Consider the following 12,677-nt stretch of genomic DNA (forward strand, 5'->3'; position numbering starts at 1 on the left):
TGGGTATAAATAAAGTCTAATTGGTAAATAGAACAGCCTTGTTTTATTTCACATACCCCGTTCTCTTTCCTCTTGATCCACAGCAACACATCATGTTACAGGTCCATACATACATTTTCTAGTCTGTGGCTAAGTAAGAGAAAAAAGTAAAGGAGTGGGATCCTTCTAACAAGGAAAAACAAGAAGTCCAACAGGACATGAGCAAGTGCATGTGGGACCAATCTGGCAGGAAGGCCTAGCATTAAAGCCGTTTTTCAGAACCTTGTAAAACAGTCCTTTGGCTTTTTTCTCCCATTTTTTCAACCCTTAAAAACAAATATGGCATATATTACTGTCACTGTTGTAGTGTGGGTAAGATAACTGAATAAAAAATGCCCCAATTACACATAGGTCCCCCTCCATCTCAAAGCTTAAACACTTGGGTGTTAACATAACTCCTAAGTTCAAGAAATGTCCCCGTATGTTTGAATCTTCTATTTCTCGACCTGAGTGGTAGTAACACAGGTGTGTCTACTTCTGTATGTGGTTTATATGTACATCAATAAAAGTTTTAAAAAACAGGTGTGTGTTGTTTAAGGGAAAATATTTGCCATGTATTAACACTAGTATAGGTAAGATCTGATTCAATTCTACTACTACTTAGAGGGTCCCTAAAAATAAAATATACAAGACAATCGGAAAGAAGAGAATAAGAATCTATCCAACTGTTGCTGACTCAAGACACAGGTGGCCACAGGGCAGAGTGGATCAACAAAGTAACCCTGGAATGTTATGTATGAGAAAGTTGAGGACCCTACTAAGAGTAAAAAGTTGACGGAGAACAAAGAGATATCCAGAGATCCTCTTTCTCTACTACTAATAATTCTACATAATTCTCTCAATCTCCCACAATGTTCACCCTGACCTCTCCCCACCACTTAGCCTTCAGCTATCAAAACACTGGAAACCCCCACGTCCAGAAAACCGTGAGACACCTTTGTCTTCCTTTACCCCAGGCTCCATCGCCTGTGACCTTCTTCAATTTCCTGCTCCCTCCTGTTGAAGTCTCTGTCCCATACCATTGAAGCCCTCACCAACAATCTGACACCAAACATCTGTACTCCACCACCAGGAAGGGACTGAGAGTAAGTTCCCAGTTAGCCCAGAAGTGAGAGACATGTTTCTGAAATTCCACACTGGGATTCTAAATGTATTTAAAAGTTATGATGTTATAAATAAATGGTAGTTGAGTTCTATACTTCTCATTTATTATGGGGGGGGGGTACTTTTTCGGTATGTCCTAGAACTTTAACCACTTTTTATAAAACCCAATGAAACAAATGGATCTGTATCTAAAACTATCTTTCTGAAATACCACTATTTTAAGTTGGAGCCTATCTATTTTTGAGTGCTCTAATCAAGAACCTTTAGTAAATGGTAGAGAAATACAGAAATCTTAAGAAGAGTAAGCTTCCTTAGCTATCTTAATTTAGAAGATTACTTGGTTTTAACTTTGCTGTTTTGTTTAAGGTAGGGCTGCTCAAAAATATGAAACAAATACAGAAATTATAGCTTAAAATTTCTATGCACATTATTACTTCAAAAGAGTTTTATGGTAAGTAAATTTTTAAACTGTGCAAGTATCAACCCATAGTGAAATGTGAGTTGGCTAACATTTTTAAAAGGAATGACTGCTGACAAAAATTGGAATGAGCACTTAATGAACACTACTCTGTACAACTATAGCTCCATATATAAACTGATACTAATAAGATTAAAGTTTTCTAGTTGGGCCTAAATCAATTCAAAGTTATACATAAAGACATAAAAAAAATTTGATAGACTTTCCAAAGTACATTCTTTGAACTGGGGGAAATTTTGTTTTAAGATCAAGATAAACACTTTGTTATATGGATTTTTTCCCCACTTCAAATGGCCAGCTACATGGCTTCTGAATGTCTTTAAGAGGATGTGGTTTAGGTGGTGGGGAAGGAGGGCATGGAGGGATTTTCAACTTTTAAATTTCTGTATTGTTTGAATTCTTTTTTCCAATGAATGTATGCTGTGTTTTTTTTTTGCTGAGGAAGATTTGCCCTGAGCTAAATCTGTTGCCAATATTCCTCCTTTTTGCTTGAGGAAGATTAGTTCTGAGGTAACATCTGTGCCAAGCATCCTCTACTTTGTATGTGGGTCACTGCCACAGCATGGCTGACGAGTGCTGTAGGTCCGTGCCAGAGATCCAAACTCACAAAGCTGGGCCACTGAAGCAGAACGCACCAAACTCAACCACTACACCATGGCACCAGCCCCATGAATACATACTTTTAATAATTAAAGAAAAAACTTAATATGAGTTGTAGGGGTTGAGAGAACACAACAAAGAAAGAAGTATATTATTAAAAATGTGTTAAGGGGCTGGCCCTTGTGGCATAGTAGTTAAGTTCGGCACTCTCCACTTCAGCAGCCTGGGTTCGGATACTGGGTGCAGATCTACACCACTCATTGGTCACACTGTGGTGGCGACCCACATACAAAGCAGAGTAAGATTAGCACAGATGTTAGCTCAGGGTGAATCTTCCTCAGGAAAAAAAAAAATGTCTTAAAAAGTGAAACACACATCACACACTCTTCCATAATTAAACAAGTAATTTATGTAAGAACAGCTTTATTTAAAAATATTTACATTTTCTACTAAACTCATATTCAGAGACAAAGCTTTAGGTGAGCCGGGGAAAAGCAGAACACTTAAAACTCCTGGAGAGGTGGAGGTTGCAGCTTTAGTTTCTCTGCAGTTTCTAGAATATCTTAAAACCACTACATGGCTCCTTTCTGCTTTTCTCTCAAATACCTTACAGAAGTGGTTCTCCAAGCATGGTCCCCAGAGCAGCAGCAGCAAATGTGTTAAATTGCAAACTCAGAGGCCTCACTCCAGACTTCCTGAATCAGGAACTCTAGGAAGGGTGGGGGCAGCAATCTGTGTTCATCAGTCTGTTTGTTTTTAACGAAAGGCAGACTGCCACATGCAGCACCTCATCTGGATGTGTCTAGAGTCTCGGAACATTGACTACTCTACATTCTCCTACAAATGGACCTTGAGAGCCTATATGGAGGTTCCAGCAGGGGAGCACAGGTATTAGTGTATACACTTGACCAAAGAATGATCCTCCTCTACGGGGGAGGGTGGTCCTCTTCGAGGGAGCACACAGCTCTGGGAGGGATGCATATGGAGTGGGCAGGGAGGAAGGGCATGCTCATCTAGCCAGCCAGATCAACCAGGTCAACCCTGGTGATCAATGGGGTGACAAATGTCATAGCCAGATCACCCTCACACCCAGCAATCTGTGTTTTAACCAGGCTCCAAGGTGATTCTGAGTTTGAGAAGCACTGCTGTAAGGTATAATGGACAACGTAGCACCTTCTTAGAACTACTGGTTTTGCAATACAAACTTAGAAATTATCACTTGGTTTAAACACTCCCAGACTGTTTCAGGTTAATTTCACACAGATAGTATTAACGTTTAATAATAAATAGAAATTTGGAAGAAGAGGAGACACAATACAAACATGAAATACATGACGCTTAAGAGGAAAATTTTAATACCTATTTGTGGTTCAGGTCACTATTAACCGATTGAGTATGGGAACTTACTATATGCGTGATATTGTGCAGAGGGCTTCACAATTATAAATATATACTAATAGAGAAAAACATTACATCACTTCCATGGCTTCAATTATCATCTATCTATATTAAAGACTCTTAATTGGGGCTACTAACATCTCCTGGGTGCTCTTTCATCTTATTCTTCCTCACTTATCTGTCTCCCAAAATCATGGCCCAAACAGTTGTTACTACTAAGAGTGTATCATATACTTCCAGTGTACTGGGCAGATGAAAGGTTAAAAATTATTGACCTTTCCCAGGTAGATCGCTCTACTTATCTTCTGCTTGCTGGATATTTCTACTTGGAGAATCAATATGAACCTCAAATTCAATATATCTAAAGTCGAACTCATTATTTTGCCCCCACCCAGATCTTCAGTCCTCTTGCTTCCTTTGCTCAGTGAATGCAGCACAAAGCTGCCTAAGCCAAAACCTAACATCTTTGACTTCTCCCTCACCGGCCACCCCTCAGCCAACCATGAAGGCAATTCATCTGACTTCCAAAGTAGCTCTAGAATCCATCCATCCTCTCTGCCACTCCCCTGGCCCAGGCCTCCAGCATCTCTCCCCTGGATTAGTGATGCAGATTCCTACCCAGTTAATGCTGCCTCTACTCTACTCTTGTTGTTCCTTCCAGAAAGAGTGTACTTTCTAAAGGGTAAATTTTACTATGTCACTCCATTGCTTACAATCCTTCCATGGCTCCCTGCTGCCCTAGGGAAAAACACGAAATATCCTTCATCATCTCCTATCTCTCTCTAGCTGCAAATCTCACACTTCCAGTTGTACTGCATTTTACTTCCTGGAAAGTAGTAGTCTTTGTCTTTCTTCAACCCTTCTGATATGATGTTACCTCTATCTATTACTCAGCTCTCTTCATTGGGCTAATTTCTATTTATCCATCACGACTCAGTTTCAGTGTTGCCTTTCTCATAAAGCTCTCTCTCACCTCCACATGCGTCTCCTCCTCTCAATCTCAAGCTCTACTGAGAAGAGTAACTGTGTCTATGTTATTCACAATTGTAACCCTAGCACCTAGGCAGCAGTGGAGCATGAAATTAGAAGCAAGGGCTCTGGAGTCAGAGAGACCTAAAAAGTGTCACAAGCTGTGTAAATTTGGGACAGTTTCTTAAAATCACTCTGCCTAGATTTCCTTACCTGTAAAATGGAGATAGTAGCACCTTAGGAGGCTTTTTAAGGACTAAATGTGATATGTGAAGTATTTAGCATAGTGCTTAGTACATAGAAATGGTAGCTATTAGGGGCTGGCCCCGTGGCCGAGTGGTTAAGTTCGCGCGCTCCACTGCAGGCGGCCTAGTGTTTCGTTGGTTCGAATCCTGGGCGCGGACATGGCACTGCTCATCAAACCACGCTGAGGCAGCATCCCACATGCCACAACTAGAAGGACCCACAACGAAGAATATAGAACTATGTACCGGGGGGCTTTGGGGAGAAAAAGGAAAAAAATAAAATCTTTAAAAAAAAAAAAAGAAATGGTAGCTATTATTATTACTTAATACAGTGCCTAACAAAATATCTGCTGAATGAATACAGTATTCAAAAGAATATTAAAAACATATATTTATTAATGCTAAGCTTGTATAATTCATTATATTTCCAAATAGAGTTTATAATTCTATAAGGAGGCTTCAGTTTTATTGATGTCCATGGCAGTGAAGTTTTCTTATAACCAATATTCAGTTGAATTATAAAGCAGAATGTTCAAAGAGAATGACCTGTGCCTCACTTTCAGGAACAATTTGTTTCTGAAGTCGAATCTGCTCCAAAGCAGGGCTTTCTAGAGAATATGGGGAAGTGTTACAAACTGAGGTAGTTACATTATACCTTGCTGACTGATAAAAGCTGTAGTATTCAAGTCTACTTTCCCCTGAGTTTTCCGGTGCCTTTAGTTTTTGTTTAAATTGAATGACTTTGTAGATCAAAAAAATGATTAAAACACAAGCTAAGATGAAAAATGCTAGCAAAATATCAAAAGCCTCATTCAACTTTTCAACTTCTTGTGTACAAATTAGAGATGTTTTCCCTGACACCGAAGCAGCATCGATCGGTAGAGCACTGTTTTTTCCCGAGTTCAAGTTAACAGAAGAAGTAAGCTGTATTTGCACAGGTAACACTGCAGTAGTCTCTAATGGATTACCAAAGGTACTCTCTTGAAAAAATCTACTGGCAGGTGAAGTACGAATTCGTTCCCAGAAAGTAACGCTCTCAGTATTTTCCAAATGTTTCCCATTTGCGGTTACTTTATGCCAGGCCATCATTAACGCAGTGGTCTTGTGATGAATATGAAGAGATTTTATAGCCCAGGCTCTGGACACATTTGTCGAAGAAGTAACACAATTTGTAAAGTCAGTCCACTTAATGTAATGCAATGCTCTGCCGCGCATGGATGGGGGATTCTGACAATAGATGTTTAGAGTAATGGCTGAAGATGCTAGCCAGTCGCGAAGGCCCAATAGTTCGCAGTTACATTCCCAAGGATTAGAATTTGCCTGAAGATGAGTCAATGAAGACAATGGCTTAAGGACCCTTGGATGTAAGTCTGTAAGATTATTAAATGACAGATTAAGGATCTTCAAAGATGCTCCCATGTTTTCAAATGTATCACCATCAATGCTGATTATTCTGTTTCTATCTAACTTAAGGTAAATTAGATTTTTTAACAAGCTAAATGTATCAGAATTTAAATTTTCTAAATCATTATGACTTAAGATCAAATGTTTAAGATTATTAATTCCACTAAACCCATCCCTAGTAACATTTTTAATTCTTGAATTTTTCAGGATGAGATACTCCAAGTTGACAAGTCCTTTAAATGCAAAGGGATGTATTGCTTCAATATGGTTATGAGACAAAGAAAGTCTTTTAAGACTCTTAAGTACTGCAAAAGCATTTGAAGGTACTTTTGTTAAATTATTACCTTCTAGATACAAACTATCCAGGTTTCCAAGATGTTGAAAGCCTGAGTCTGATATCCTCAAAATTTTATTGTTGGATAAATCAAGCACCCGAAGAGCAATCATACCAACAAAGGTACCACTCCCAAGGACAGTGAGGCGATTCCTTCGTAGATTTAAGTACTGAACCGAAACTAGATCATTAAATACTCCTCTTGGAACAAAAGATACTTGATTAGACTGTAAATACAAATTACGAAGATTGGAAAGTCCCTCAAATATTCCAGGATCCAAGCGTTTTATAGCATTATTATTTAGATATAAAAAATAGAGATGCCTCAACTGAACAAAGGCTTTTGGATAAACATACACAATCTGAGAATTATCCAAATACAATGCTACAAGAGAATGAAGTCCTGTTAATCCACTTTCATTTATATGAGATATATTATTTCCAGTCAGATACAGAAAAACTGTACTTTCAGGAAAATTCTTAGGAATACTTGAAAGGCCTAAGTTACGGCAGTTAACTCGTCTCCCAGTGCAGAGCTGGCAAACAGAAGAACATCCAAGTATCTCTTTATGGAGTAATAATACAAGACAACAGGTAACAAGTAGAAACAGTCGTAGGCAAGGCAGAGAAAAATGTAATCCACACATAGCCCTGTTCTTGGTTTTTCTGCTCATATCAGAATTGGCTATAAAAAGAGAAGGTAAATAAATCATCAAAAAGTTCTTAAAATTAAAGTTTTATAATTCTAGAAGTTCTGTATTCTATTTTACTTTTATTAGGATCAGCCAATAATGTTAAATATCATAAGTCATACTATGGTGATAGCATAAAACAATGAGTTTGGAATATGTTCCAGGATTAACACCTCCAGGCCATTAACCCACTGTTTGACAAAATGATCATTCACATTTAATGAACTGCAAAATAAAATATTTCCTAAGTTAATTTAAAATATTACAACTGACTATAACAAAAAGTGACAAACAATGATGTAAGGATGATAGTCTTTGGATATAGCATGTCCCTTTATCAACTTAAAGTCTAATAACAAACAACATTACTTATGAAAATACAAATTCACTACAGAGCAATTAAACTCCCTTTAAACTACAGTTTTTCACAAAACCAATTATTTTTCATTTCAGCTAAAAATTCATATTTAAATAAATATTCTTACCAAGAACAGGAAATTCATATTATTAACAGTCGGCTGATTCAAGTACAGGTTTTCGTTCTAAATATGAAGAGCGACATTTCTAAACTCCATTTCTTTCTGTGGCACTGTTGACCTCCACCCCTCCACCTCTTTTTTAAAATTTTTTTTTAAGTCACAGTTTGCTCAGGAAACACCACTCTTCACATTGGTTCCTCCACAGTCAGTGTGTAAAACAGAGGTTGCCATGGATACAGGAAACTGAGAGACAGGAAGTAATTTTATCTGTGTTTCAAAAGTATTGTTGAAAGGAAATCTCAGGAACTTATTTTTTCAGAATGCAGTTAATTTGAGTTTTCCAATGCACATATCTAATTATTTCATAATTTTAAAAATAACTATTTTTTAAAAAGGAAACCTGAAAATTTTTAAATATTCAGAATGAACAAACTCTATGCATTAACAACAAATAGCTATTGAGTGGGAAAAGCAAGTTGAAATAAGATGTAAATAGAGTAATACAATTTTTGTGACTTTTTAAATGTATACAATATTTATATTGTTTTGAATACATATTAGGGACTTCAACTTCATTTTATTCCTTAAAAAAAAAAGGTAGCAAAACCAAGAAGCAATGGTGAACACAAATGTTGTTACACTATATTCTGTACTCTCTTTTAATTCTTCAAAAAAATTTCGGGTAAAAAATATTAAATACTACCAATTAGCACCTTAATATATTAAGGTATACGCCTTGGGCTGTAAAATGATATAAAGTCGCATATCAAATTAATTACTGACAAAGTTATCTTTGGCAAGAAAAGTTGGGGAGAATGAACGAGGCCCTTTACTGGCTTTTCACCATATATACCTCTGAATTAGTTTGAATATTTTAAAACAAAAATGTACCTGTGTATAATGCAATATTTTAAGAATTTAAATAATTGGCTATATATTGTTTATATTATATATTGCTTAGTCATTAATTTTCCAAAAAGCTGATTGCTTAGGCTTCCTAATTCTGACTTTTATTAATATTACTAACACCCTGATGATACACTTAAAATACCAGTAATAATATATATAATTGTATACTATAACTCCCTTTGATATTAAAGCAAGTTTATTTCATATCAAAACAATTATTTCAGATAATATGAATTATTTCCATACTAAATACTTGGCATAATATCCAGCACTTTTTTCCTATGACAACAAAAAATCAGAGGTACATACCAGATAACAGATCTTTGTCAAAATGCTTTACAATTCTCACAACTATCCTTTGTGGTTGGCTATTGTTATTGCTATTTTATGGACAAAGAAATTAGGAAACAACCAAAAAGACCAAATGACAATGAAGTGACATGAATTAGAGGTAAAGATAGAACAAGAGCTGTTTATTTTTTTTTTCCTTTTTCTCCCAAAGCCCCCCAGTACACAGTTGTGTATTTTCAGTTGTGGCATGGGGGGCACTGCCTCAGCATGGCTTGATGAGCAATGCCATGTCCACCCCCAGAATTCGAACTGGTGAAACCCTGGGCCGCCTAAGCGGAGCGCGCGAACTTAGCCACTTGGCCACAGGCCGGCCCGGAGATAGGTTTCTCAAGTCCATTTTGGTGAGTATTTTCAATGAAATGCAAGGTGCAATGAAGTATGTCTCATGGATTTTTTCAAGTGCATCATACAACTTAAAGAGTTATGATGAGGGGCGGCCCCGTGGCCAAGTGGTTAAGTTCTCGAGCTCTACTTCAGTAGCCCAGGGTTTCGCCAGTTCAAATCCTGGGCGCGGACATGGCACCGCTCATCTGGCCACACTGAGGCAGCATCCCACATGCCACAACTAGGACCCCCAACTAAAAATACACAACTATGTACCGGGGGCTTTGGGGAAGAAAAGGAGAAATAAAATCTTACAAAAAAAAAGAGTGATGATGGGGGGGGTGGTTCGGGACACCTGCCTCAAAATGTAGCACTTCAGCATACTGAACATTTTAAGCTGACGGAGTTTGAGAAAAGGACAGAAGCAGGAAGGTCACTCTGTGGCCTCCCCCACCCCCAGGCACAGCTCCACACCCTCTGCCCTTCTCCCCTGAAACATGTCATAAAATCCTCATGAGAGGTGCCCTCCCTAGGGAGGAAAGGACCATCCTTATCTCCAAAGACAAAGAGACTCCAAACAGACCTTGCAAAATTTCCTCCAGTTTACTACACTTTACCCTATGATATCTTTCCATGATTTTCCACTCTACATCAAATCTAGCATAAAAACACACAAGTTTAATGATTTCTTCAGGTCATCTCCTTATGAAGGCTCCTGGATCAGTAAAGCATAGTAAATTTGTATGCTTTCCTCCTGCTAATCTTGTCTTTGTCAGTTTAATTTTCAGACCCAGCCAGCTACTCTAAGAGAGTCATGGAAAACTTTTTCCTCTCCCACAGTTTGGAAAAAGTCAGAGAAATTATCCATTGAAACCAGAATAAAATTTAAAGAGAGAATAGGATTGAAACATTATTTAATTTTGCCCTCTGTTCCAGAAATATCCGAAGAAGACAAAAATATCTATTCTTATTAGATCTTAGAAGTAAAATTTCTAGAAAATTATATTAAGTAAAAGTGACAGAATAAAATGAATCTTGCATTTCTCATATTGTAAAAACTGAGGTAAAGTGTCCACAACAAACAATAAATCTAAATAATTCATCGTAGCTCTTAGGTTGATATCCAGGAAAATACCAATATCCAGAAAAACAAAGTTTAGCCTTTCTGTTCACCAAGGAGCTGCTGCTCTAAGATCCAAGTGATCACTAGTAGAGAAGACCATGCAAAGCAACATCTCTGAAGAGCTGATGCAGGAATGGAACTCAGAGACCTCTTCATCTTACCTGCTATGATCACATCACTAATGAGCAGCAAAACTGGCCATTCAAGTTTCAGATTAGAATTCAAGTTTCCCAGCTTCCCACAGAACTTACTGGAAGGTACATTTCCTTGTGCTTTGGTTAAATACTATCATTTCACAGCAATTCACATTATTTAGGTAAGTTTAAATCTTTTCATGAGCTTTGAATCCTGTAACATTTTTAGTAAAATCTTCATATGATCTCCAGTGCATAATAATTCTCCCCAATCTGAATTCTGACACTTTGATTTTGCTCTGGAATAACACATCAAAATGGTTCCTCACACCCTCTTTCTGATTCCTACTAATTCTCAGAACTATTTCTGAATACTATACTCAGCCACCTCCTAAGTGGGCTTCCTTCCTCCCTTTTCTTTCCAGGAAATTGACTTGCTAAATTATTTTTTTCTCATTCTTCTCGCTGAACCTTCTTTTGTCTTTGTCTTCAAATAATCTCATCCTTCAGATATCAACACATATCTATTTTCTTTTCCATTCAGAAATTCCATTACAAGTATGAGAATGCTAAATAAGAGAACAACTGTTCTATTACCATCTTTTAAATATATACCATCTATATTATTTAGATATATGGCATCTATGTATAAACCAATCAAGATGGGTTTACATATAAAGAATGAGACTGGCCTGGTTAAGTCTGTGCACTGTTTTGGTGGCCTGGGGTTTGCAGGTTCAGATCCTGGGTGCAAAACTATGCACCAACCAGCAAGCCATGCTGTGGTGGCAACCCACATAGAAAATAAAGGAAGACTGGCACACATGTTAGCTCAGCAAAAACTTCCTCAAGCAAAAACAGGAAGACTGGCAGCAGATGTTAGCTCAAGGCCAATCTTCCTCACCAAAGAGGGGATAAAACCCAGTTTACAATGACAGTTACTGATCATACAGATCTTAAAAGTTACTTATGGACCTTAAAATTAAGAGAATGAAAATTTGAAATGAGGTCTACAATTAAAAATAGTCCAGTAACAATAAAAAACTATCATTCTGCTCAATGTAGGGAGAAATTTTAATGAAGAGTAGTAGCTCAATACAGATTGCTTATCAGTTGCAGAGAAAAAAAAAAGTAACTACACAGTTGAGAAACTGGACAACACCTTAACCAGAATTAACATCATTAATGAGAAGAAGGTGGATACCATGTGCCACTTGAGACGATATTTCAAGGACACATCACTTATGTAATATTCCAACCAGGGATGCATAATCTGAATGTAATCATGAGGGAACATCAGACAAACCTCAAATGAGGACCATTCTATTTTGTTGAGAGAGAGGGATGAGGGAGGGAGGGAGGTAGAGAGAGACAAGGAGGGAGGGAGAAACAGAGAGAGAGAAGGACTGTATTCTTCAAAAATGTTAGCCAGAAGAAGACAGACTCAGGAAATGACATCACAGAGTGAAGGAGACTACAAAGACACAATGTAACCACAGGCCCTTCAGGACCAGTCCAAACTGACCCCATCTTATCAACAGAGTAATTAAGAGTTGTGTTTCAGGAACAGAGACCCCTTGCCCAGTCAGGCCGGTTGAGGACCACCAACCCATCAACTGGGCCTGCACAAATGCCCCATAAATGACCCTTTTGACATCAGAGGGCTGAAAACTCCACCCTCAGAACATACTACCACGACCGTTTTGTGAACATGCATCCTACGAAGAGCCAAGCTCACACAGATCATCAATTACCTCACTTCTCCTTACCTCTAATCATCTATCTCCACACTTCAGACTGCCCTGCTCTTCATCCCATAAATTTTGCCCCAAGCCCTGGACTGGGGAGACAGATCTGAGAGCTTATGCCTCCTGACTCCCTGAAGATCAATCTTGTAATAAAGCTGTATTCTTTTCTCGAAAGCTGATGACATAATAATTGGCTCTTTATGTGCATCAGGCTAGAGAACTACAATTTTGTGCTGTAACAGTAACAACTAAATGCAATACCTGATCCAAGAATGAAATATTTAGGAGTAAAAGGCCATGATCCATGCAACTTGTATGCAAATGGTTCTGACAATGAAGTATCAGG

The 12,677-nt window shown here is 37.8% G+C and overlaps 1 protein-coding gene across 2 annotated transcripts in view; it reads right to left on the reverse strand.

Moving 5' to 3' along the window:
• The window catches only part of IPO11 (importin 11), a 230,143-nt gene that overhangs the window by 52,712 nt on the left and 164,754 nt on the right, over positions 1-12,677 (reverse strand). The window contains exon 28 of one of the 2 annotated variants that reach the window (XM_005604232.4): positions 5,207-6,203. The exons of the other annotated variant lie outside the window; for it this stretch is intronic. Within the exon in view, the coding sequence (XP_005604289.1) occupies positions 6,182-6,203 (22 nt within the window). The 3' untranslated portion in view covers positions 5,207-6,181. Of the gene's footprint in view, positions 1-5,206; positions 6,204-12,677 lie in introns of those variants that run through there. 2 annotated transcript variants of the gene reach the window in all.

This window comes from Equus caballus, chromosome 21 (assembly GCF_041296265.1).
Source record: "Equus caballus isolate H_3958 breed thoroughbred chromosome 21, TB-T2T, whole genome shotgun sequence".
NCBI lineage: Eukaryota > Metazoa > Chordata > Mammalia > Perissodactyla > Equidae > Equus > Equus caballus.